Source organism: Erinaceus europaeus, chromosome 21 (assembly GCF_950295315.1).
Source record: "Erinaceus europaeus chromosome 21, mEriEur2.1, whole genome shotgun sequence".
Lineage (NCBI taxonomy): Eukaryota > Metazoa > Chordata > Mammalia > Eulipotyphla > Erinaceidae > Erinaceus > Erinaceus europaeus.
Genome location: NC_080182.1, coordinates 30178339 through 30203084, shown reverse-complemented (window position 1 = coordinate 30203084; position 24746 = coordinate 30178339). Strand labels below are relative to the sequence as shown.

The following is a 24746-nucleotide window of genomic DNA, read 5'->3' as shown; positions in this document are numbered from 1 at the left end:
TGTTAGTGTTTTGTATCCCTTCTCTTTTAAGTTGTCCAAGATTCCCCTGCTCACAGATTACCCCTCTTGTCCTTTTACCTCCCTTGTACCCAATCTTCCTTGCTTACAGAAAGGAAGTGGAAGCCCCCTACCTTTCAAGACGAAGTGGCACTACACCAGGATGTGAAAGTCCAGCGAAAGAGACCCAAGGGGCCTAGGGGGCACATCCCCCTCCGCCCCCAGAAGCCAAGTCTATTCCAGGCAGTACCAGGGATTAGGGTCTGGGCTGGAAAAATCCTGGTGTTTTGAATATGTTCAGGTCCAGTTCAGACTCTTGATCCCACAACCACTTCTTGAGTGAGGTGGGTGTTGCTTTAATTCCCCTGTTTCTCTTGCCATTTTCACAGTCCCTGGGGATTCTTCCCCTTGAGTAAAGCAAAGCAACTGTACCAGAACTCTGGGTTCAACTGCATCCATGATTAATACTCATTTTCTTTCTTAAAAGATTGTGCGTATTTCTTCACAAAGCCGCACAGAATGCTTTCATTATCGACAGGCTTCCTTAAGGAGCAAGAATTAAAATGAAACTACCCTAAGAAGCAGTACATATTAAATGCTGGGGTAGTCTAGAATTTAAAAGGTAGTTTAGCACTGTGCTCCCAAACAAAAAGGAAGAAGAGGGGATGGAGGTAAGACAGGGAGACTTGTATTCTTCCAGGACTTGTGTTCCTGTTCGTCTCATCAGTTTGGATTGGTGTTTTGCATGCCAAAGAGATGTAGTTATGTCAGTAGCTGCAACTTCTATTTTTACAATTTTCTCCCAAATGAAGCACTTAAATTTTTTCTTATACTTGTAGGTAAAAGAGTTTGTATAGTGTTGATAGATTCTTTTTAAGCCTCCTATACAGACTGACTAATAAACATAGGTAAACACCATTAACATTTACTTAAAACATTTCGAGAGATTAAATCAGTGAGTTTAGAATTTTAGATAAGAAAAGGATCTAAAACAATGACGTATAAAAGTGGTGTTTTTCCCAGAGTACAAATATGACTATCCATAAGTGTTACTCAGGACTCCAGAAGTCATTGGAAAACCAAAAGAATATTTTTGGCCTCAAATTTACATTGCAGTATTTCTATTTGCTGAAATCATCTTAATTCACCAAACAGATTTCTGATACAGTGGTCAAAATTAATTTCAGTTGTTTATTATTTCTGAAGCACCCAAGAATGTAAATTGTTCCCTTATTGATTTTTTTTATCATGCCTACCCCACTGCCAAAATTACTGTTCTGAGCACTCTGACATGAAACCTGATTTATTTGGAAGGACATACAAATAAAAGACTGATGGCAACTATGTTACATATGTCTGTATATTTGTAGGTAAGATCTCCATGTAACAATAAGAGCAAAGATTTTTGTGAATTTACAACCCTTCCTACCACAAGTCAGTTCCAGGTATTTTCCAGAAGGTAGCATTGTAACAGCAGGCTGTATGTTTTCCTTAGGCCACAGTTAATGGAGCACGTATCTGCTGTAGGCATGGTCTGTGTGTGGACCGCACTGCCACAGCAGAGCAGGAATACAAGCAAGGCTACAAGTACATTTGCCTAAAATGGTTTAGTAATAGAGATGCAGTGCTCCAAATCGTAATCTGTATCTGCTACCTGTCAACATGTAAACTGTATTAAGTCATTAGCCAGTATGAAAATTGTGAAGTTCTCTCACCAAAACGTATGAGCTGAAAGTTCAGTATTTCACTTGCATAGCAATCTATGAAATGCTGTGCCTGACTAGAAATTATTGTGCAGTGGGATGGCCTGTTAACCTCCACAATATACATTTTATTTTTATTCCCTAGACTTGCACATGAAGTGCATATGTTCATATTTACCCAGTTTGGAGATGGGTAAGAAACAACCGACACAGCTCCATCTCCATGGCCATCTTTTATTTCATGCAACTTTCCTCCCTCCACCCCCCAAAGAAATTCCATTCCTAATAAACAGTTGTCATGTTTCACCCCATGTGTTCTGTGGTACAAAAGATCTTATATAAAATACTTGCAACTCCTGAAATATTTACCTACTAAAGTATCAGTGTATCAAATTATTACTTAACTGTCCATCATGGAAACTAAGCTATACCTTCATTTTATTAATGCTTGTTTGCCTTTGGTTTCATTTAGGAAACCCCTCCTGTTTCCTAATACTCAGAGCTGACCGTCTCTCAGCGAGCCATGTTCAGACCATCCTTTTCCCAAGAATACTGACCTGCATTCTTGAGGTCCCCTCCCCACCCAGCTCCCATCTTGCAGACACTCTTTAAGTAATACAGTGCATGCACATCACTAACAGAGAAAACTTTTCCTGTGTCTAAAGCTGTTCTTCACCTAGAAATTACCTTTGCTGTTATTAATAAGACCCCTCCTCACAGTTTTGGAGCATTTACCTGGGTGAGTTGGATACATATCTGAGCGTTTTCTTTCATCCCTCACTTCTTGTAGTTGATCACACCACATTGAACTTCATACCTTGTATAGCCTGCCATGTATATTTAATGTATGTTTCCAAGCAGGAAAAAATGCATATTGCCTGAAGCAGACAATACGTGTTATTTTATCCCCTAAAAGGTCCTCTACTCTTTAATGCACAGTTGTTTGTCCTTGGAGTTTCAAATTTGTGAATATCTAAAATACTAAATTACAGATAATCCATACAAAACCTAAACAGGTAACAGAGTTCCAGGCTTCCTCCCATCCCCAAATAATTGAATTTTGACCTTCCCCCCTTCTTTTGCCTTTGTTATTATTGTCAATAAGTAAAGTCCCTCATTAAAAAGTAGACTGTTTTCCTAGCTCACAAGCAGATTAGTCATAGAAAGAGCACAGCCTTTGGAGTTAGATGTTATTTCAAATCCTGGCTCTGTCAGTGTGTCATGTAATCTCACCCCCTTCACTTGCCGTCTGTAAAATCGGGGTGCAGAGAGTAAGTAAATACTTATATACATAAAGAACCTAGAAAAATCATGGTTCAAAATGGTAGCCACCACTACCGTTGTCATTAGGCTAACATGACTTCTGAGGACAGTTTTGATTATTTGGAAGTTCTGCCATGGAGATGTAAAAATAATTGTGTCCATGATGTGCTTGCATGTCATTGGTGAATGAGAAATTATTACTCTTGTATTAAAACGTATTGGGGGTTCATCAAGATGAGAGGTGTGATAAATATAAGATGCCATTGTTTTTACCTGTACTTTCTTCAGGGTATCCTGTCTTGGTAGTGAATGGAAGAGGGACTGGTCCCTGGGGCAGTGCAGAAGGCACTTTCATCATCTCACTCACTGCAAATGTCATGTGAGGTTTCATGGAAGTATTAAGAGATCCAATTAAGAAGAATAGTTCTGAGTCTAAACCAGCCCAGAGTGGCTTCTCTAGGGGAAACTCCCTGCTCAGCTGGTACGTTTGTGTTTGTCATTAGGGACACCTTGTATCCCAGGTGCCTGCCTTGAGACATCTGCCTGTACTGGCTTCATGTTACACACAAACCCACGTTTAATAACACTCCTGCTGTTATTTATAGGCTTAGTTATGTTAATCAGATTGTTTCACTGAGTTCTTTCTCTTACTCTAGTGGCTGGTGGTTGTGGAAAGAGGAGGGGTTAGACTGGGAACATAGGTCTTTAGTCTAAGGGAAGATTAGGTGTTATGCTATCATGCGTTGCTTTTCGCCTTTGTGCAGCCCTGAATCTGTGGAGGCTAGTCCAGCAGTTAATGAGAAGAGCGTGTATTCCACTCATAATTATGGGACCACTCAGAGGCATGGGTGTCGAGGACTGCCTTATGCTGTGAGTATGCATTTGTTTCTCCCCAGAGCAGTGATCTTCCTGGAGTATAATCCATTCTTATACATTGTGACTCTCTTGAAATGTTTATATGCAGCATGACGAGAAGTTGCCCCTTTTGCACTTCCCTGCCTCCAGCGGACGTCTAGCCCTGCATCTTGTTCTTGTTTTTATGTCCCAGTTGACCTTGACATTTTGTTTTATCACTTTCCTCGTTGAAGCCAAAAAAAAAAAAAAAAAAAAAGAAGGGTACTACTTTCTTCTTTCTTTCCATATGTACCATACTTTAAGGGAGAGAGGGGCCAGTGTTTGGACACTGTTGATTTAAAAAATCTTATTTTCAGGATCATAATTACGGAGCCCCTCCTCCTCCGACACCTCCTGCTTCTCCCCCTGTCCAGACGATCATCCCTCGTTCTGACCTGAATGGCCTGCCGTCACCCGTAGAGGAACGCTGTGGAGACAGCCCGAATTCGGAAGGAGAGACTGTTCCTACCTGGTGTCCTTGTGGTCTTTCTCAGGATGGCTTTCTTCTCAACTGTGACAAGTGCAGGTACAATCATGTTTTATCTAACCGTGAATCTGGGTTGCTGGGGTCAGGGTTTCTTACTAGTAGGGAAAAGCTCAAAGTATTCTTTCTTGTGTTTGTTAATGTAGATGATTCCTTAGTGCTCCTTGGCTCGAATTCTCTGCACTAGGTGAGAATTGCTGACAACAAGGAATGAGAGATTGATGTTAAAGCTATTGAATTTGATAAGAAATTTAATGTCCTGGAAACATTTGGTAGGTGGGAGGAGGGGTAGTGTACGCAGAGCCACTTCTCCCATGTGTGCGATGATGTGCTGCATGCTGGTGGAAGGACTACTTTAAGTGTGTTTTCCCTCTTTAGGGGAATGAGCAGGGGGAAGGTTATTAGACTTCATCGGCGGAAGCAGGACAACATATCAGGTAAGCAGAAAATGGGTCGGGTCCATATTTTGACATCTATGTATTTTGTAATGTAAATATCCGCGTCAAAGATTCTTCCTTGCCATGCATGGCAGCTCTTTCATGGAAAGAGCTAGTCCTCCAAAACTATCAAGGAATTCTCTTGGTTTGAATTAAATATATCAAGAGAAGACGTTTTAATGGCAGAGCAATCAAAATGCTCCTTGTGAGCACACAAGAAAACCAGATTCATTGTTACACGTTGAGTCAGCAGCGTCTGGGAACTGAATACAGGGGGAGAACACAGTTTAAATGTCTAGTAGCAGAGAAAGAGAAAGTTTTCATATGGAAGATGGTGGTTAGAGGTACAACTAGTGGAGGTGGGGCACATCATAAGGACAAAGCTGCTTTGAATGCATTTTCCAGACTATACAATGTGAGGGAAGCTATGAAAGCCTTTGTTTGGTTTCGGTTTTTTCCAGGTGGGGATAGCAGTGCAACAGAAAGCTGGGATGAGGAGCTTTCTCCTTCTACTGTGTTGTATACAGCAACACAGCACACACCTACAAGCATCACCTTAACTGTTAGAAGAACCAAACCTAAGAAGCGGAAAAAGAGTCCAGAAAAGGGTCGTGCAACACCAAAGACGAAGAAAATCAAGGTATGATGGGTAAAAGTATGTGAGATAGAAATGTCTGAAATAGTTCCAAGTTTTGAACCAAAAATGCACCAAAATTTGCGAAGCTCAATCCATATATCTGACTGGCCACTATTGCTCTGCTTGTAAAACTCAGCTATGTTATAAGCATATAGACCAACCTCTCTTCTGCCACTCCATACCATCATCGCTGGCACAAAATTTCTTCTACTCCGATCCTGTCCCAGGTAGGAAATCCAGTGCCACCTGGCATAGGCCCCTCCCCACTTAGACTTTCATTCACTCACTGTCCTTACTGTATCTCCTGACCTCCTCAGCCTCAGAGCACAGTCTGAAATTCTCATCCTGGTACATTCTCACCGTGTGTTGTTGACTTGATTTATTTTTGCCTAAATAGAAGAATCAGGAAATATTCTTGTACGGTCTAGGCTTCCTTTCCTATATTCTCAACTGAAAAAGTCTCCAGGAGAAACCTCGTCTGTTTTGTGTTCTTTCTTCCCCATCATGGCAACTTAGCTGCGCCTAGGTGACTTGCCCACCTCTTGTTAAAGGGATTGGTCTTAGTTTCATTCTGAAATCCAAAACTGGAAAATCTGCAACCTTAGTTAATGTTTTTTACTTTTCTTTGAGTGTCGGGTGCATGTAGGATTTAAGTGATGTATGATCTTTCCCATGAGGTAGCTAATTCCACAATGGGAATTACTGCGTTAGCCTCATAGTTAAGTTTGGGGAAATTTGATTGTATTTGTTTTCGAGAGTTAAGGGAACAAAGTAGCTCACTAAATCTTGCTATAAATTTAGTTTCAGATAGGTATAACTGTCATTCTTGGTACCAAGTTTTGTTTTGTTCTACTTGTTTTCCTCCTTGGGATAGGCATTTCGAGAGGGATCCCGGAAGTCCTTGCGGATGAAGGTAAGGGGTATTCTTCCTTGATGCTGTGTTTTACTTCACCGTGACCTTGCATTTTGGTCGGCTTCTTCCTGGCATCAATGGTCTAGAGATCTTGGATTCTGCTTTTTGTTAGTTTTTAATTGTTCCCATTCAGTTTTTATAGGACCTTTCTCCAAAGTAGCTTTTCATGGTCATTTTTCTCAAGCACTTTTCCATAATTAGCCTTCATTGGCTGCTTTACTGGGGATTTAGTGATGCTTTATCTAGTGTGTTCTGTCATTGTGATTGACCTCAACCCCAAGACAAAGGTTCTTCTGGTAATAAAGGAGTTCTTTTGCACCCACTCTAGTTCCATGTGGACTGTGATCACCAGTTAGAAAGATAAGTAGCTTCAATAGGAAGGAGTTACAGGCGCTACTCTTGTTGGAATCTTACTACTTGATTTTGAACTGGTTTTTCATGGCACATTCTGTTAGGCATATGGAAGGTTGATAGGATGTTTTTTTTTTTTTTTTTTTCTTCTTCATGCATCAAATGAAGGAGCTTATGGAGCATGATTGCAGTGGAAAATAGAGGAATTGTGTGTGATAGTTTAAGAGGCCTTTTAGCTACTGTGTGATAGAAGTAGAGAATTCCCAAAGGATATTTGATTCTTGTTATCTAGCATCTTCCTTTACCTTTGACTATAAGAGAACAGCATATCTTAAATCATTAAGATTAGGCTTTATTCTGTAAGAATTTATATCCTGAAAAGTGTAAATGTTATAAAAGCAAAATCTTCCTGCTTTGTGGCATAGACATTATAACCTTTTAGTGCTAAGTCAGCTTTTTAGCATTACTAAATGTGTGTATGTACACATGTATATGGAACGCTACTATAGCTGATAATAACAATGATCAAAGGTGGCACTTTTATCTAAAATTTGAAACCTCATTTGTGTGTATCTAGAAAGCAGAGCTGTAAGGAAATGGGAGAATTAAGAATCCTAGACCATCTGAATTCTCTGACAAGTTGTTTTTTGTTTTGCTCTTGTCTTGTGTTTTGTTTTGTTGCCTACCAGGGGTGGTTTGCTTCAGCTTAACCGTGACACCAACTGTTTAGCTTTTTCTCCTTCTATCAGCTAGCTAATATAACTTGCCTTTAAAGGATCAAAACCGTTTGAAAGCTATTGACTGACTCTCCTGAAAACCATATGCAAGTCCTGTTAAAATGCTGACAGCCATATAGGTGTTACAAAATTCAGACAAAGTACAACAGTTGGTTTATTTTGAGTCTCATTATTCTAAGTTGAGATACAAATTTATTATTTAGGTTTTTAAATCCCCAAATCAACAACTTTCCTACTGAAATCTACTGCAAACCAGGATTTCTGAAACTCATCACTGTTGACATTAAAAACCAAGTCGCTGATGGGGGATGCGGGGACGGGCATGGTGGGGAGGGAGTTCTGGGCTGTTTTACAGTAAGTCTGTTTAGCAGCTTTCCTACTACCCACCCAGGAAGTGCCAGTAACATACACACATAGCTGTGTGACAATCAAGTATGACCTGATACTACTACGCTTCTGGGGACAGAAATCGCTTCTGAGTAACCAGAAGACTGAGACCCAGTAGACAGTCCTACTAGTGAGCCAGTATACTTAAAAAGTTGATTTTAGTAGGCCACCAATTGTCAGTGGTCATACTGAGTGTGTAAACTGTTCAGGCATCCTCATCTTTAGTATATAATCATCCTTCTGTCTCAGTGCTTTGTACCTTTCTTTTGCTCTGCTACTAGTGAGGCTACGAGCAGGTGATAATTTTGTTCTCAGTATGCTGGCCATTGTTGTTTTTTTTAGGTCTTTGTTCCATTTCTTGGTATCCAAGGAGAAATGTAAAAATAATGGTAGTGGTGTTTTTGGTTTTGGTTTTTTTCCCTTCTCTTCCCCAATTCTTGTAGTAGTGGACAGCAATCCTTGGAAAACAATGATTAAAAAGTACAAAATACGGGAGTCGGGCAGTAGCGCAGCGGGTTAAGTGCTGGTGGCACAAAGCTCAAGGACCAGCGTAAGGATCCTAGTTTGATCCCCCAGCTTCCCACCTGCAGGGGAGTCTCTTCACAGGTGTTGAAGCAGGTCTGCAGGTGTCTATCTTTCTCTCCCCCTCTGTCTTCCCCTCCTCTCTCCATTTCTCTTTGTCCTATCCCAACAATGACAACATCAATAAAAATAATAATTACATCAATAAAAAAAATAAGTGCAAAATAGCTGCTGTTGTTGATGCACATGACTGTTTCCAGTATTATGCATGGAAATTGTATTTGATGTTGTCTGCTTTTGCCAGTTAATTTTCTGAGTTGAATTGGCAAGTAAGCTCTGGTATAGTGTCTTCCTTCTAATCATCATGAGTATGACATCCTTACTGTTACTGTATGTTTTGTTTCTGGAGTTACCTTATGCTTTGAACTACATGGAGGAGAACTTGTGTCAGACTTAAGCTGTGTCTGTAGCTTAAGCACATATGAAACTGTAAAATACAGCAAAATACCTCTCAGTATTTTGTCTTTTACCACTCCCCCCCCCCACACACACACACACACACACACACTCTTCAGTTCTTCAGACTACGGCTGTTTAAAATAAAATGGAGTGCTAGAAAGATCTACTCCAGAATGAAGGATGTGACGAAAGGGTTGTTCGGGTCCTGTGTGTCTCTGGAGTTCATGTGTATTGTGTGATAAAGATAAGCAGTTGCACAAAATGAGAACATTCTCCTGGAAAAGTATTAAAATGATAACAGTTTGGACTGGCACACCAACACACGTAGTTGTGAAATATTTAAATTTAAGTGATGCTTTAAGGTGTCTCTGCCATTCATTTTTATGAAAGTTGTCTTATGAGCTTAGCCTTACTCTGCTATGCACAAAACTGATTTGCTATTTTTCTTCACCAGAGCATTGCTCAGCTCTGGCTTTATTATATTGCTGTCAGAGACTGAGCCTAGTATCTCTGCTCCTCAAGCTTGAAAGTCTTTTGCATAGCCACTAGGCTAGCTCCCTAGCCCTAAAAATTGATTTTGATGACTCAGAAATGACCATAAAAGTCACAGATGGACAGGAACTATGATCTGGATTAATTCTTAATAAAATACAAGAAAGCTGCTGTTGTAATGCACATAAGACCCTGCAATTCATTGATAATGAAGCCAGTCTCCCCACCCTTCTGACTTCCAGGCCATTATTCTTTTTGTGCCACATGATCTGCCAAGCAAAAGCTTTTTTTTGCCTGAAAAATTTTTTCCCTGCAAAAAAAGAAGAAAAAAAAAAAAAACCTGTTACCCACCCTCATTCCCTTTTTATGCATGGTTTCTCCTAACCTGGCCTGACGTCTGTTCTCTACAGAATTCTCCTTCTGAAGCACAAAATTTAGATGAGAATACAACTGAAGGATGGGAAAATCGGATAAGACTATGGACTGATCAGTATGAAGAAGCTTTTGCTAATCAGTACAGTGCAGATGTACAGAACGCCCTTGAACAATACCTTCATTCAAGCAAGGAATTTGTGGGCAAACCTGCTCTTTTAGACACTATTAATAAGACCGAGCTGGCCTGTAATAATACAGTCATTGGTTCCCAAATGCAGGTAAGAATCAAAGGGTTTAAGATTTTAAATAGTTAAGACTTTAGGTACACAGGAAGAAGGCACATTTTGGGATTTACATTCCTTTAAATGTACAAGACATTATAAATACCACATTCGCCAGTTGTTGTGTTTAATTATAATGAGATTATGCCCCCACATGCAGGGGGATGCTTCACAAGCGATAAAGCAGGTCTGCAGGTGTGTCTGCCTGTCTGTCTGTCTCCCTATCTCCTCTTAACTTCTCTCCATGCTACTGAATAAAAAATTTTATTTTTTCAAATAAAAAAATTAAATAATAGTAATAGTTTAAAAATTATGCTAGCTCAAAACTGTCCAGATGATGCATGTGAAGGTATGTTTAAGATAAACATACCTTTAGGTGGTCCAGGAGGTGACACAGTGATAAAGCTTTGGACTCTCAAGCAAGAGGTCCTGAGTTCGATCCCCGGCAGCACATGTGCCAGAGTGATATCTGGTTCTTTCTCTCTCCTCTTATCTTTCTCATGAATAAATAAAATGCTTTTAAAAATAAAGAAAATATATATTTAAAAAAAAAAACTTTTCTGATCAGTGAGTCTGTGTATCTCCCTGCTCCCAGTACTAAAAAATATTGGTGTATTTTCCTCAGGGCTTACTATAATTATTTACTAACCTCCTGTTACTATACCTGATGTTAATACTCTGGTTTGTTTTTTTTCTAATCATTTTCTAAATTTTATTTTTTTCTAGCTACAGTTGGGAAGAGTCACTCGTGTTCAAAAGCACCGGAAGATCTTGAGGGCTGCGAGAGATTTGGCTTTGGATACTCTTATAATAGAGTATCGAGGGAAAGTCATGTTACGACAGCAATTTGAGGTCAATGGGCATTTCTTCAAAAAGTAAGAATACCATTTATTAAGTAGTAGGGAGGACTGGAGTGGATCTGGCTGAAGAGTATGGCTGTAAAAACTGTCTTGGTTGATAGTATGCTTTTGGGGAGAGTGATTCTAACTCATAAGCTCAAGCCTAAACACTATTTGTAGAGACATGAAAATAAATCTGCGGATTATTTCATGTATAAAGTGGAGAGGACTCCTTTCCAAGTCAAGCATTCCCTGCTTGTTCTTTAATCAAAAGCAGACAAGCATGTGATGTTTCCCAAGTTTGCAAAGGACTGCTTCTTCAGCCAGCATATGCTTCACATTTGAAGTCATGGGGTGGCCTCTTCGTCTGTGTCAAGAATTACAGAAATTTTAATTATGTCCCTAGACCATACCCTTTTGTGCTCTTCTACTCCAAATTCAATGGTGTAGAGATGTGTGTGGATGCACGTACATTCGGTAATGATGCTCGGTTCATCAGAAGATCATGTACTCCAAATGCAGAGGTAAGATTTCTGTAGCTACTTCTCTTTGAGTGGAACGACCAAAGGCCAAGTCTGCTGAAGAAAGCATTTTGCAAGCTTCACCCAGATTAAGGTCTGTAGATGATGGTTATATTCTTTCCTTGAGGAAGGCGGAAAACCAATATAATGATGTTTTAATAATGATGGGATGGAAACAAGGAGTGGATTTTTTTTAGAGAAGGTTGAAATGGAAAGGAAGCAATTTATAATTTGGAAAAGAGAGAGAGAGAGATCTTTAAGTCAATGAGGTTATATTAGAGAAATTACTCTATGATAGAAGATGTCATTAAACCCAAGCTTAGTTCTGTTTGTAGTTTTAGCAAATTATATTCTAAGAGATTCTAGACATTTCTAGAATTCATTATTCACACATGCATAATCAGGGCGACCACATCAAATGCAGCAGGAAGATGCACAGTGGTTAGTTCAAATGAAATGGAGGAACAGACTACCATTTGATAAATGGGGAGAAATTATGTGAGTAAATGTCTTCCCCCCTTCTGTAGAAGAAAGTTGCCATTCTTCATAATCATCTCCCATAAACTTGCTCATGCAGGTGCGACACATGATTGCAGATGGAATGATTCATCTTTGTATCTATGCTGTGTCTGCCATCACCAAGGATGCCGAAGTCACCATAGCATTTGATTATGAATACAGTAACTGGTAAGACCTCAAAAGCTTTTGTTTTGTTTTTATTTTTATTTAAGGAAACCGTCAAAATTTATCAATATCTTATGCTAAGGGGTATAGTGGAATGTTGGTTTTCTCAGAAGCTTTTAATATTAATAAATAGCTTTGTCTAACACAGTCAAAAACTATTTTAGTGTGTATGTCTTTGTTCTTGTATTTCCTTCTTTTTAAATGTAACCTTTTCAAGAATAATGCATCTTTTGCCTAGAAATGATGGAAAAGATAAATAGTTTTAAAACATTGTTTTCAAATATTCAGGTACATAACATACTGTTCAGTAGACTCCACATCAAGGTGTTTTCGTTTTTAGCTCACTTTTTGCTTATGTTTCTGTAACAAGAATAGCAAAAAGGTATGTTTGAGATGTGCCTGGAAATTCAGTAGCATCTTTTTTTATGCACATAGAACTTGTGCTGGGGGCCATATAGAAGGAAAATTGAGAGTCACCCTGCCCACTTGAACCCTGTAGTTTACCTGTGTATGACAGTACAAAAAAACAAGTGACAGGTCATAAGTGATTACATGGTAGGTTCTGCAAAATCGATGCCATTTCTTTTCTGGCCCCCTTGTGCAAAACACAGTCATGTGGCACATTGATCAGCATTAGCACAAAATGATAATGAGTAGGGAATGATAGTCAAAAGTGAGTGCAAAATGAAGGCAAACACAGCTTAAGTTTGGCCGGTGCAAACTCGGTCACTGATTCAGGGACCACTGAAGAGAATGAAGAAGACAGTTGGATTAGGTCCTCTCTTTCCTCCTCACTAACCATGCAGGAGGAATAGGTGAGGCTATTCAGAATATTGAAATTATTAGTTGGACTTTGTAAATGTCTTTTTGAACTTACCAAACTGCCAGGGGTTACTATGCTAATGTTTCAAAAGAACAAATGAAAAATCTCACTCGTTTTTCAAGGGTACTGAGATGGGTGCTTTTGGTTATTTCTTTGGAGCAGTAATTATAAAGTGGACTGTGCATGTCACAAGGGGAACCGGAATTGCCCTATACAGAAAAGGAATCCCAATGCTGCAGAAGCACCACTCCCACCTCCTCCAAGCCTGCCCATCATCGGTGCAGAGACCAGACGTCGAAAAGCACGACGGAAAGAGTTAGAGATGGAGCAGCAGAGCGAGGCTCCAGAAGAGGGTAGCAACCAACAGCCAGAACAAGTTGCTGAAAAAGTAACTGTGTCCAGTGACAATGAGGTAACCTTCCTGATCCGCCAAAAGCATAGCTGCCACGTGGCCCGTGTAGAGCATCTGTAGTAACAGTATCATTCTGGCATGCATTCGCCGATTCATTCTTTTATATTTATGTATGCAATTTCAAGAACATTCTTTCAGTTAGTTTTCCAGGTTCCAGCCCAGAAAGTTGGATGTATTATGTACTTACCATGTTGATTCTACATTGGTAGCATTATCTAGCACTAGAAATGGTTTCTAGAGAGGGTTTTTTTTTTCCCTCCAGGGTTATTGCTGGGCTTGGTGCCTGCACCATGAATCCACCGCTCCTGGAGACCATCTTTTTTCCCCTTTTTGTTGCCCTTGTTGTTGTAGCCTCGGTGTGGTTATCATTATCATTGTCATTGTTGACGTTGCTCGTTGCCAGACAGGACAGAGAGAAATGGAGAGAGGAGGGGAAGACAAAGGGGGGAGAGAAAGACAGACACCTGCAGACCTGCTTCACTGCCTGTGAAGCGACTCCCCTGAAGGTGGGGCGCCAGAGGCTCAAACCGGGATCCCTACGCCGGTCCCTGCTGTAGGTGCAAGCTGTCCTTGCACCACATGCGCTTAACCCACTGCGCCACCGCCCGACCCCCTCTAGAGAGTTTTTTTTTATATATAAGAAAAAGCAGAGATTGGCTTTCCCTAGAATTTAAGACTACAGCTGTTTATCACCTCTGTCTTAAAGGAAATAGACAATCCTGAAGAAAAAGCAGAAGAGAAAGAAGAGGTTACAGATGACCAGGAGAATCCAGCTCAGAGCAGAAAGGTGAGCACCCTTTAACGATGGTTTATTCCTCTTGGTTTCTGCTCTCTACAGCAGAAACTTGAGTTTGTATCCTCATTTCTTTGATGAGATACCTATTTAGATCATCATCTGTAGGTTAAAATAAATTTTTTTAATGGATAGAAAGAAAGAAAGGGACAGACAGACAGACATCACAGCACTGCTTCGCCTTTCATGGAGCTTCCTTTGGGTGCTTTCTCCCAGCCCTGTCTGGTGATAATCTTGACAGATCTTTTACTGACAGCCTGGCTTTCAAACCACTGCTTAGTCAAAAAATACCTCAACTAAGCTACTTGGTCATAAGGATTCAAAACTTAACTTTTCTCTGAAACCAGCCATTGTTATGTTTTTGTTTTTGTTTGGGGGGGGGGGGTGTTTGTTTATTTCTATTCTGAAAAAGTTCAGGAGAATCTACAGTACCCACCACCAACGCAGGGCCTCATGGTCACACAGTTCTCACTGCTCCCTGGCAGGCTTTCATTCACACAGAGAGACAGTAACACTAGCACTTCCTCTAGTGTTACATTATTCCCTTTTGGTGCCACGACTTGACCCAGTGAGTTACTTCTTGTTCTCACTTGGCTATATTTGAACTCTGAAAATCCAGAGAGAAATCGGTTGTGGTGGCTACTTTCCCATCACATTAAGGTTTCTGAAGGTCTTACTTCAGAAGTTCAAATTTGATCCTGTCCTCCCTTATAACTTTTCCACATTTAAAATGAAATATCAGATTTTTAGCTTTTATCTCAGGTTTTAAAGATCATTTTCTTGTCAATTTTCTGTAATTGACTAAGTTCTAACTAATAATCCTATGAAAGCTGTCCTTGTTTCTTGACTGAGGCTTCCTGCTCTTTTTTTTCTTCTTCTTCTTCATCTTCTAGACCAGGGAAGATAGGAAGGTCGAAGGCATCACTTTGGAAAGCCTGGAAAAAAGAAGGAAGCGGCGGGATCAGCCTTTGGAACAAAGCAGCTCTGACATAGACATTACTCCCACCACCTCAGAGACTCCTGTGGAAGAGGAGACCAAACCTGAGGCCCCTGAACTGGAAGCTATCAACCCTGTTCCAAGCATTTCCATCCCAAGTACCCCGCAGAGCATTGGAGTCAACACCCGGAGGTCTTCCCAAGCAGGGGTAAGAGATGAAAGGACTTTAGCCTTCAACACTCTTGCTTTTGGTTGAAGTTGGTGTTTTTGCCTTTACCTCATTGTAAGTGAAAAGGTCTTTTTTGAACTAAGACCATTTTTACTAACTGATTTGTGGAGTTTAGAGAGATTGTTGGAGTGACTAGATGCTTCCAAGCTCGCATTTCATATTGTTTCTGCCAGATAAGCTCAGTAGTATGACCATCAAAATCTTGTGTTTCCATTCTTTGTAGCAGGGTTAAATAAGCACCTGACCTTTCACAGACTCAAGATAAGCACTTTGCCCCCGCTGCCACCCCCTTGTTTTAATTGTCATCAGGCTTATTGCTGGGGCTCAGTGTCTGCACAGTGGAACCACCATTCCTGGGAGGTTTTGATCTATTAATATTTATAGAAGAAAAACAAAGTGACCCAGACACCTACCTTGTCACCACTTTAGCTAATTTCAGTATATACACTTTTGTAAGGATTGTGTTTGAAATTTGTTAAGTGTTTCTCTCCCCCCCCCCCCAGTAGTATATATTCAGAATGATCTAAATGAATAGAAAACTGGGCAGAATGTTATTTCTAGTAATCATTTCCCTCTTGTGTTGTCACAGGACATTGCTGCAGAAAAGACAGCCCCCAAACCAGCTCCAGCCAAGCCTTCTAGACCCAGACCGAAGAGTCGCATTTCTCGGTACCGGACCAGTTCAGCCCAAAGACTAAAGCGTCAGAAGCAGGCCATTGCACAGCAGGCAGAGATATCACAAGCAGCCTTGGAGGAGGGTGGAAACAACAACTCCATCACTCCTGTTGAAGCTGGCAATGCAGACAGTTCAGGAGAAAACAGGCAGATAGCAGGGTCTGACCCAACTGTGATATCACTTGCTGGATCCCATGTCAACCGTACTGCATCTAAATACCCCAAAACCAAAAAGGCAAGTAACAGATACACCTTTTCTGGGCTGGCAAGTGTTGTATCTTAATACTAAGTGAGTGAGAGAGACTAGCCCCAGGGGTGGGGGGAGTGGATGAGCAGGACACGATCAAGTATTATTAAATTGGAAGTTTTAGGGGAAATGCTTTAAAATAGAGGTGTGCAACCAGCCTTTCTTTTGTTCTTGTGGTTTTTCAGACATAGCTTAAATTGCTGACATATAGGTATTATTCCCCTGTTGGTGGGCATGGAACAGGTGGAGGAAGATACCCTTGTGTGCAAATACCCAATTCATGTTCTATAGCTGCTGTGTCTCCCGCTGTCCTAATTTCTGCCTAAGAATTATCTTTGTGAGTGCCACTGCTATCTCTCTGTCTCTGACTCTTAACTCTGCAGCATCAACTAATGATTTCTTTTTTACTTTAGTATCTAGTTACAGAATGGTTGAATGACAAAGCTGAGAAGCAAGACTGCCCCGTTGAGTGCCCTTTACGTATCACCACGGACCCCACTGTCCTGGCGACGACCCTAAACATGTTACCTGGTCTTATCCATTCCCCGTTAATTTGCACCACCCCCAAACACTACATTCGCTTTGGCTCTCCATTTATCCCCGAGAGGCGTCGAAGACCCCTTCTGCCCGACGGCACATTCAGCTCCTGTAAAAAGGTATGTCTGTATTTGTACACTTTGTTTAGTTTTACTTATTTTTTCAACTAGTATACTATAATCGTGGCAAATATAACACATTCTCTAGCTTGCCACCACCTGCCCCTGTGAGCTTATAATAAGTTGTTCAGCTGAGAATCAGCAGGACTGAGTTGGAGCATGTACTGCATTTTTTGATGCTCAGTTTGAGAGTTTTATTGTCTTTTTTTCTGAGAGTACACTGTACACTGATGGCTGTGTAGGGGAGGGGTGTGTCTGTGTGTCCCTGTGTTACTGGTTGACAGATCCATTTGTGACTATTGGATAAGATTGGGCCCTGGGTACTCAAAAGCACTGTTCTTAAAGTAAAAAAATGATTGGACTGTGCTGTGAATTCATTCACTGACCATTATCACTTCAGCAAGAGTAGAGTAAAAGCTCTGTTGCATTTCACCTGGTGAATATGAAACGTACCTATGAGATTCTCTTTCCCTCTCTTGCCTCTTTCTCCTGCTTCTAGCTATGTATTGCTTTTGGCTCTAGTAGCAGTAGGGTTTGATGCTTGTTTTTTGAATGGTCTTTTTTAATTCCCAGAAGCCTTCCATATGTTTCCAAAGCTGTCTCTTGGGAATAGATGACTCCCTCAGACCTCGAGTGTTATGTTTTTATCTCTAGAAGTCTAGGTACCTTTCATTTGGTCTTCCTTTGAGGGAGAGTCTGTTCCCTGGAACACCCTTTTCTCTTATCCTCAGATCTGGATTCAGGCTGCCTTCCTCAGTGTCTGCCATTGCTCTCCTCCCCTGGCATCACGTACATGAGGATGCTGCATGTAGCTTATTTGATGTGATGAAGTCTCCAGCTCCAGGCAGGTCTTCCCTAATTCCTCCAGACTTACAACTTTTCTCTCTCCCCAAAGAACAGAAATTATTTCTTGGAGGGGGGTGGGTATCAAATCTGAGTCCAGGTGGTGTGGGATACAGAGCGCGAAGACTGGTAACAGATCTGTGCAGAAATGAAGGACACTACTACTGAATGAGTGGGCAGCATACACTGAACAGTGTCTTCCTAATCACACCAAATTTAATTGGTTTAGTTTGGAGAAATTCCCAGATGGAAGAACTCCTAAAGAAAACTGTAACCTTGAGCCTTTGACAAAAGGGTTTTCAGGCAGTGTAGTAACTTTCAGATTATAGATTTAAAAGCAATGTCTACCTTTTAAAAGAAAAAAGACCAGAAATGTTTCTAAGCAATAAAATGTGCTTAGGTACCTGGGGATAGCTTCTTGTATCGAGTCACTTACATTAGATCTTTGTATCTGAGAAGGGGAATATCCAGACAGCATAATTATTGGTCTTACTCCACTACGATTTTAAAGTTGTATTAAGTTTAGTATGATAGGCAAAACTAATTTTTTTTAAATATTTTTGTTATCTGTATTGGATAGTGACAGCCAGAAATCAAGAGGGTAGGGTGAGATCGAGAGACAGAGAGACATCTGCAGCACTGCTTCATCACTTGTGAAGCTTTCCCCCTGCAGGTGGGGACTCGAACCGGGGTCTTAGCGCATTGTAACATGAGCGCTTAATCAGGTGTGCCACCACCCGGCCCCGGCAAAACTAATCTTATTAAGCTCGTAGCTTATACCCCTTTTTTGAGCAACAGCGCAGAATCTGAGCTCCATTTTCACAGTTGCACTGAACAGTAAGAGGTGTAGGTAGTGAACTTTCCTTTGAAGGATCGAGTCAAAAATACTTTTAACCTATGTGAGTCCTTTTGTTGTGTTTGGTGGGGCAGAGTACTAGCGCTCTAAACACATACGCTGTCAGTCAGCAAAGATTAATAATGAAGTCTGAGGTCCCAGCAGATGGCTTACCTCACAGAGAGCAAACTTTGGCACGCAAATGAACCCAGCTTCAAGCCCCCAGCCACCATGTGCGAGTATTGCACAGAGGGAAAGCGTCTGAAACAGTAGAGCAGTGCTGCTGTGGTGTCTCTTCTCTGTCTTGTGCCCTTTACCTGGGCGGGAGAGGGAAGGAAAGAAGCCCACCAGGAGTGATGGAATTACACTGGTCAGAAGCTCCAGCAAAGCCCTCACAGCAATAAAATATAACTATAATTTTGACTAGCTGCTTGAAAAGCCATCATGATCACTTGGTACACTATTACAATCTTGGTATTTGCATCTTCAACTAGCAGACTCCTATGAAGTCCAAAAACCATATAATAACTTCAAATCATGGAGAAATTCCATTTCAGTGAGCTCTTTTGATCTGGTTATAGTTTAAGACATGCGTCTAATTCATCTTTCTTTGTTTCTTCATTGGCAAAACATAGAAATCTCACCCAACTTGTGTCTGTTTTCTTTCTCCAAATGTGCCTGCCCATCCTTACTCTTACTTCATATAGGCTTTGCTCAGCCACATTTTTTTAAAAAATTATTTCCTAAGAAGTGGGTGGGTTAAGGAAAAGATTCAGAGGAACCCCAGCACATGCCATCTATATGTCCCAGCAATTTCAGTCTCTCTCCCCCCCCCATGACAAGTCCATTAACATATTTAATGTACATGCAAATGTTGAAAATCAGTGAACTGGTTAATTTGGGACAAAATGCTAGGGTTTTTGTTTGGTTTTGTGTGTGTGTGTGTGTGTGTGTTTTTAAGTGATTTAATACTGATTTACAAAATCATAAAGTCACAGGTAAAATTCCACACTTTCTCACCACCTGAGTTCTGTGTCCTCATTCCCTCCATTGGAAACTGCATTGGGGGGCTGGGTGGTGGCACACTTGATGGAGTGCACATGTTAAAATGCACAAGGACCCCGGGGTTCAAGCCCCCAGTTCCCACCCGCAGGAGGAAAGTTGCACGTGTGGTGAAACAGGTCTGTAGGTGTCTCTCTTCTTTTCTTTTTTTTTAAAGATATTTTATTTATTTATTTATTTATTAATGAGAAAGGAGGAGAGAGAGAAAGAACCAGACATCACTCTGGTACATGTGCTGCTGGGGATTGAACTTGGGACCTTATTCCTGAGAGTTTAATGTTCCATCCACTGTGCCATCTCCCAGACCACCTGTCTCTCTTCTTCTCTCTCAATATCTGGCTGTCTATATCAAATAGAGGTAATTAAAAAAATTTAAAGAAACTACATTAGTTCTCCCATTACACTATCTACCCTTCACCTTCTATTGGGAAATAGATTAAAGGAAATAAAGGCCTCATAAGTTGGAAACACTAGAAACCTTCAGTTGTGTGTTTGAAACCAGAATTATTTATTTACTTATTTATTTATTGACCGCAAGGTTTACTGCTGGGGCTTGGCGCCTACACTACAAATCTATGCGCCTGTGGTGTTGGTTGTTTTGTTTTGTTTTGTTTTTCTTTGGATAGAACAGAGTGAAACTGAGAGGGGAGTGAGGGGGCTATAGAAGAGAGAGACACCTGCAGACCTGCTTCACCCCTTGTGGAGTGGACCCTGCCGCCGCCCCCCCCCCCATACACACACAGGTGGGGAGCCCGGGGCTTGAACCTGGATCCTTGTGCAGGTCCTTCATACTGTATGTGCTTAACCTGGTACACCCAGCCCCCAAAACCTGGAGTTTAGAGTATTTTCAAGAACACTATGATGTCCTAGAACTTCAAAACGAAACTGTGACGTAGTGCTTTCTTTTGTGTTTTACTTTTCATTGTTTCTGTTTCCAAGAGGGGGAGAGAGAGTACAGTGTTGCTCTGCCCTTCAGTTGGTAGATGCTCCCCTGTGGTGTCAGGGCTCAGACCTGCGCCTCACACATGGTAAGGCATGTGCTCTCCTGGTGAACTCTCTCCGCGGTCCTATTTCCCCCCACCTTTCTTTATTGGCGCTTTAAAAGAATCTTATAATATTGTCAGATTTTCAGGGGTATAATTTTACAGTTAGGTTAAGTCTATATCACCACTTCCACCAAAGTTCGATCCTGTGTCTGTTGTCACTCCCATCCCCCATCCCCAGTTCTCACAGTGTCCAAAAGAGAGTTAGATGCTTTTTTTCTCTCTTTGTCATCTTGCAAGTTCATTTGTTTTAGTCATCTATATTCTACACATTAGTGACACCTGTTCTGTAGTTGTCCTTCACCTAGCTTACACACCTCAGTTCCATCTATCTTGTTCCAAATATGTATCCTAGGTCTTAAAATGCTTGTTGTAAGGCTGACTTTTGCTGGATCTTACCTCGCTTGTTTTATATGTGGCCTGCAGGTCTTTCAGCAGCATCCATATGTTTGCTTTTCTATAAATTTACTTTTTGTTTGTTTTGGGGGTTATTATTATTATTATTACCAGAGCACTGCTCAGCTCTGGTTTGTTTTTCCGCGCCCCCCACCCCCAGGGTTATCGCTGGGGCTTAGTACCTGCCCTATGAACCCACTGCTCCTGGAGGCTATTTTTCCCATTTTTGTTGCCCTTGTTGTTATTGTGGTTGTTGTTGCCGCTGCTGCTGCTTCTGTTGGATAGAACAGAGAGAAAAGGAAGACAGAGAGGGGGAGAGAAAGATAGATACCTGCAGATCTGCTTCACTGCTTGGGATGTGACCCCACAGCAGGTGGGAGCCTTGCTCAAACCAGGATCTTTGCACCAGTCCCTGATCTTTGCACTATGTGCGCTTAATCCGCGGCGCTACATTTTATTTTTTTAAACAAAGCTACTGCATTCCTACTTTCTGATTCCTGTTTGGTAAATATTTTGTCCTTCATATCTTTTTTTTTTTATTTTTAGGATTTTATTTATTAATGAGAAAGATGGGAGCGGAGAGAGAGAAAGAACCAGACATCACTCTGGTACATGTGCTGCCAGGGATTGAACTCAGGAGCTCATAGTTGAGAGTCTAGTGTTTTATCTATTGTGCCACCTCCCGGATCATTAAATTACTTTGTAGGTATAATATATCTATTCTCCAAAACTTCTTAGAAAACCCCATCCTTAATGAAAGTGAATTTCATTGTATACACTAGAGGGTTATAAATCTGTGTCTTTATAGAATTGAAATTTGGCTGAACTGTATTTATATCCAGTATTTTAAGCTTTCTTCACATACATGATAGCTTTTGTGATAAATCTGTATGATTGAAAAGTGGTCAGGAACTTGTCCAGTATTGGGCTTAAGCAGCTGGTAGGAGGCACAATCAAGTTTCATCTCTCAGTACACTGAAGTACAGTATTAAAACAGATAAGTATTTGATGGTTATTTAAAATGAACTCTAAGGTAGGTGTGGAGCAGGAGAAGATATATTGGATTGTTGCATAAGCCAGGAGGTGTGTGTTGTTTGTTTGTTTTTTTTTTTCATAGAAAAGCATGGAAAAATATGAACTTTGCGCAAGCCAATACAATTAAAAATTAAATGTTAGCTGACTCATGTTAGATACAAGCCAATGTATTTATACCCTGAGGTATTGTAAAAGATACGCAGTAGGGCCTGAAAGAATGGTTTTGATCTTACTTACTGAGTTTGACCTTACAGCTAGCCATAGTAGGCTATTAGACCGTCTTATTCCTTAACCTACCCCACCCTGGCCCCACCCTGGTTTATTTTCCCTTTTGTAGTCTTCAGATTTAAATTGTAAATTCTTTATGGGCATACCTACCTTGAAAGTATAAGGAACTAACTTCTCTTGGAGGAATGCCCCATGACCTCATTTTTCACTTCTGTCATCTGCTCTGAAACTATGATAAAGATATCTGTTTAAATAATAATAATAATAAGATGTGTGTGTGTGTGTGTGTGTGTGTGTGTGTGTGGTGTTTCCACTCATCTTGTGCCCCTGGCTCTTACTTCTCCACCTGTGCAATGAATGCTTGAAATAAAGTAGTTTCTGAGGTCTCTTCTGATTTACCTGTCCCGCTAGCTTAACATCACACTCTGAGTAAGAGTTCAACAGGGCCTTTATTTTGACTTTTCAGGCACCTGGTCATATCCTAATTAAATTTGTTTTATGCTTACTCTTCTCTCATTTACTCTTTACTTTTTCTTTTCATCTGAGCAAGCCATTTTCATTATATAAAATTTTCTCTTGGGTGAAATCTTCCTAAGATTTTAAGAGGGTAAATCAATTAGAATTGCTCTGTGGTGAGAACATTTTCTTACCTGTAATACTTGTTTTCTAAAAGTGTGATATTATAAGTCACCTTTACTTTTCCTGTCTAGAGGAGGGTCTTATTCAAATTGATGTTTATCAAAATTAAACCTGTCCTATTATGTCAAGGCAGAAAAGCCACAGAATGGCGAGCAACCTGCAGCTCAAGAGAACACCCACACAGGGAAGACATCTTCTCTCCTCCACAGGATGCGTAATCATCTTACTCTAATCTTTGCAGGCTTACTTTCTGATCTAAATTGGTTTCTTAGCATTTTAACTTCCAGTAGTCTGTCACGGGGATTGGGGGCCTGGCTGATTAGAGGGCCCTATTTTACCTCCCTCCCTCTTCATTTCTGTAGATCATTTATTCTGGCAATAAATATTATTTCTGTTTCACTTATCCAGACTACTTGATAGGAGGAGAAAACCGACAGTTCATTCCCTCTCATAGCAGGCTTTTTAAAATTATAGAATCCAAGACTGTTTGTTTTCATCCTGTTTTCCAATGAAATCTTCTGTGACCTTCTTCAGATAGTCCCATCACATGACAGACGACTATTGAGAAATATTTTGTCTTTCTTCTGTGACTTGTCTTAGATACTAGTTGTTAATCCTACGTAGTTAGCAGCATCTCTCGTAAATAAATACTCCTTACTTTCCCAGTTACTCCATTCTAAAGCTTGTGGAAAGTTATATAGTAATCACTTTTTGCTTGTTTTGGTTTGTTTGATGAACTCTCCTTTTAGGTAGTTTAGATTATCTCAGTTTTGTCCAGTAGAAGGCAGTGGTGGCCAATATGCTGGTATGCTAAAACATCAAAAATCTTGCCTGCAAACCTGAATGAGTGTGATGGATTGTTGCTCTTAGCGTTATGATCTGTAATGACATGAATAAAGCATTTAGAAGAAAAGTACTAAGAATACTAGTTATTTCACATGATTATTGGTTAATTCCTTAATTCTTTTCCCATTATAGCGTTGGATAAAACAGGCCTTGGAAGAAGGTATGACTCAAACATCCTCTGCACCCCAAGAGACTAGAGCTCAGCAATTATACCAAAGTAATGAGAATAGCAACACTTTTAGCATCTGCAAAGACACTGCAGGTATGTATCTCAAACTTTTCCGATATATGAGCCTTAAAAAGTCTGATTTGGGGCGGTAGCACAGTGGGTTAAGTGCACGTGGCGCTAAGCATAAGGACCAGTGTAAGGATCCCGGTTCAAGCCCCAGGCTCCCCACCTGCAGGAGAGTTGCTTCACAGGCAGTGAAGCAGATCTGCAGAAGTCTGTCTTTCTCCCCATCTCTGTCTTCCCCGCCTCTCTGCATTTCTCTCTGTCCTATCCAGTAACAACAACAATAATAATAACTACAACAATAAAACAACAAGGGCAACGAAAAGGAATAAATTAATTAATTTAAAAGTCTGATTTTAAGAAAATACCATTGTTCTCTAAATAGTGACTTTACATCTTTTCCAGAGAAGGAGGAAAGAAATCTCAAGTCATAAATCAGTTTTCTTAGGACGATAAGGAACTAGACAGACAGTACAGCAGAAATTGTTGCTGAAAGGTTAGAAACATTTGAGGCAGTAAGGTTAGGAAATCACTGTCCATATTTATAATATCACTAATACTGATGTGAGACATTAGTATTTGAGAATAAATCGATAACGTAGATTGTTTGACTTCGATGGAGGTTGTGTGAAGGCACGGGCTGAATGATATATTACTAGAAATAACCGTGAATTAGTTCTTTTCAAAAAGTTTTGTACAATTGGTATAAAAAAAACTTTTGGAAGAAACAGCCTGGAATCTAAAGTCCTAATGAATTTTTTTAAACTGAGGGCCATAAAATGCATCTGGTCCGTGATTTTCAGAGGGACTTTTGGAAGAGTTTTGATTGAATTGTTGTT

General features: G+C 40.5%; 1 protein-coding gene across 15 annotated transcripts in view; it reads left to right on the top strand.

The window, feature by feature from the left end:
• Window positions 1-24746, top strand: part of SETD5 (SET domain containing 5) — a 91256-nt gene that overhangs the window by 43100 nt on the left and 23410 nt on the right. For 2 of the 15 annotated variants that reach the window (XM_016187782.2, XM_016187779.2), the window contains exons 2-18: window positions 110-341; window positions 3252-3444; window positions 3728-3833; window positions 4175-4383; window positions 4720-4778; window positions 5240-5418; window positions 6290-6328; window positions 9687-9929; window positions 10659-10807; window positions 11178-11295; window positions 11870-11979; window positions 12962-13211; window positions 13918-13998; window positions 14898-15149; window positions 15760-16080; window positions 16506-16748; window positions 23808-23937. In XM_016187782.2, the coding sequence (XP_016043268.1) occupies window positions 3353-3444; window positions 3728-3833; window positions 4175-4383; window positions 4720-4778; window positions 5240-5418; window positions 6290-6328; window positions 9687-9929; window positions 10659-10807; window positions 11178-11295; window positions 11870-11979; window positions 12962-13211; window positions 13918-13998; window positions 14898-15149; window positions 15760-16080; window positions 16506-16748; window positions 23808-23937 (2581 nt within the window). In that variant the 5' untranslated portion in view covers window positions 110-341; window positions 3252-3352. Of the gene's footprint in view, window positions 1-109; window positions 342-3251; window positions 3445-3727; window positions 3834-4174; window positions 4384-4487; window positions 4614-4719; window positions 4779-5239; window positions 5419-6289; window positions 6329-9686; window positions 9930-10658; window positions 10808-11177; window positions 11296-11869; window positions 11980-12958; window positions 13212-13917; window positions 13999-14897; window positions 15150-15759; window positions 16081-16505; window positions 16749-23807; window positions 23938-24746 lie in introns of those variants that run through there. The other 13 variants (XM_016187781.2, XM_060180766.1, XM_060180769.1 and 10 more) reach the window with 12 other exon arrangements.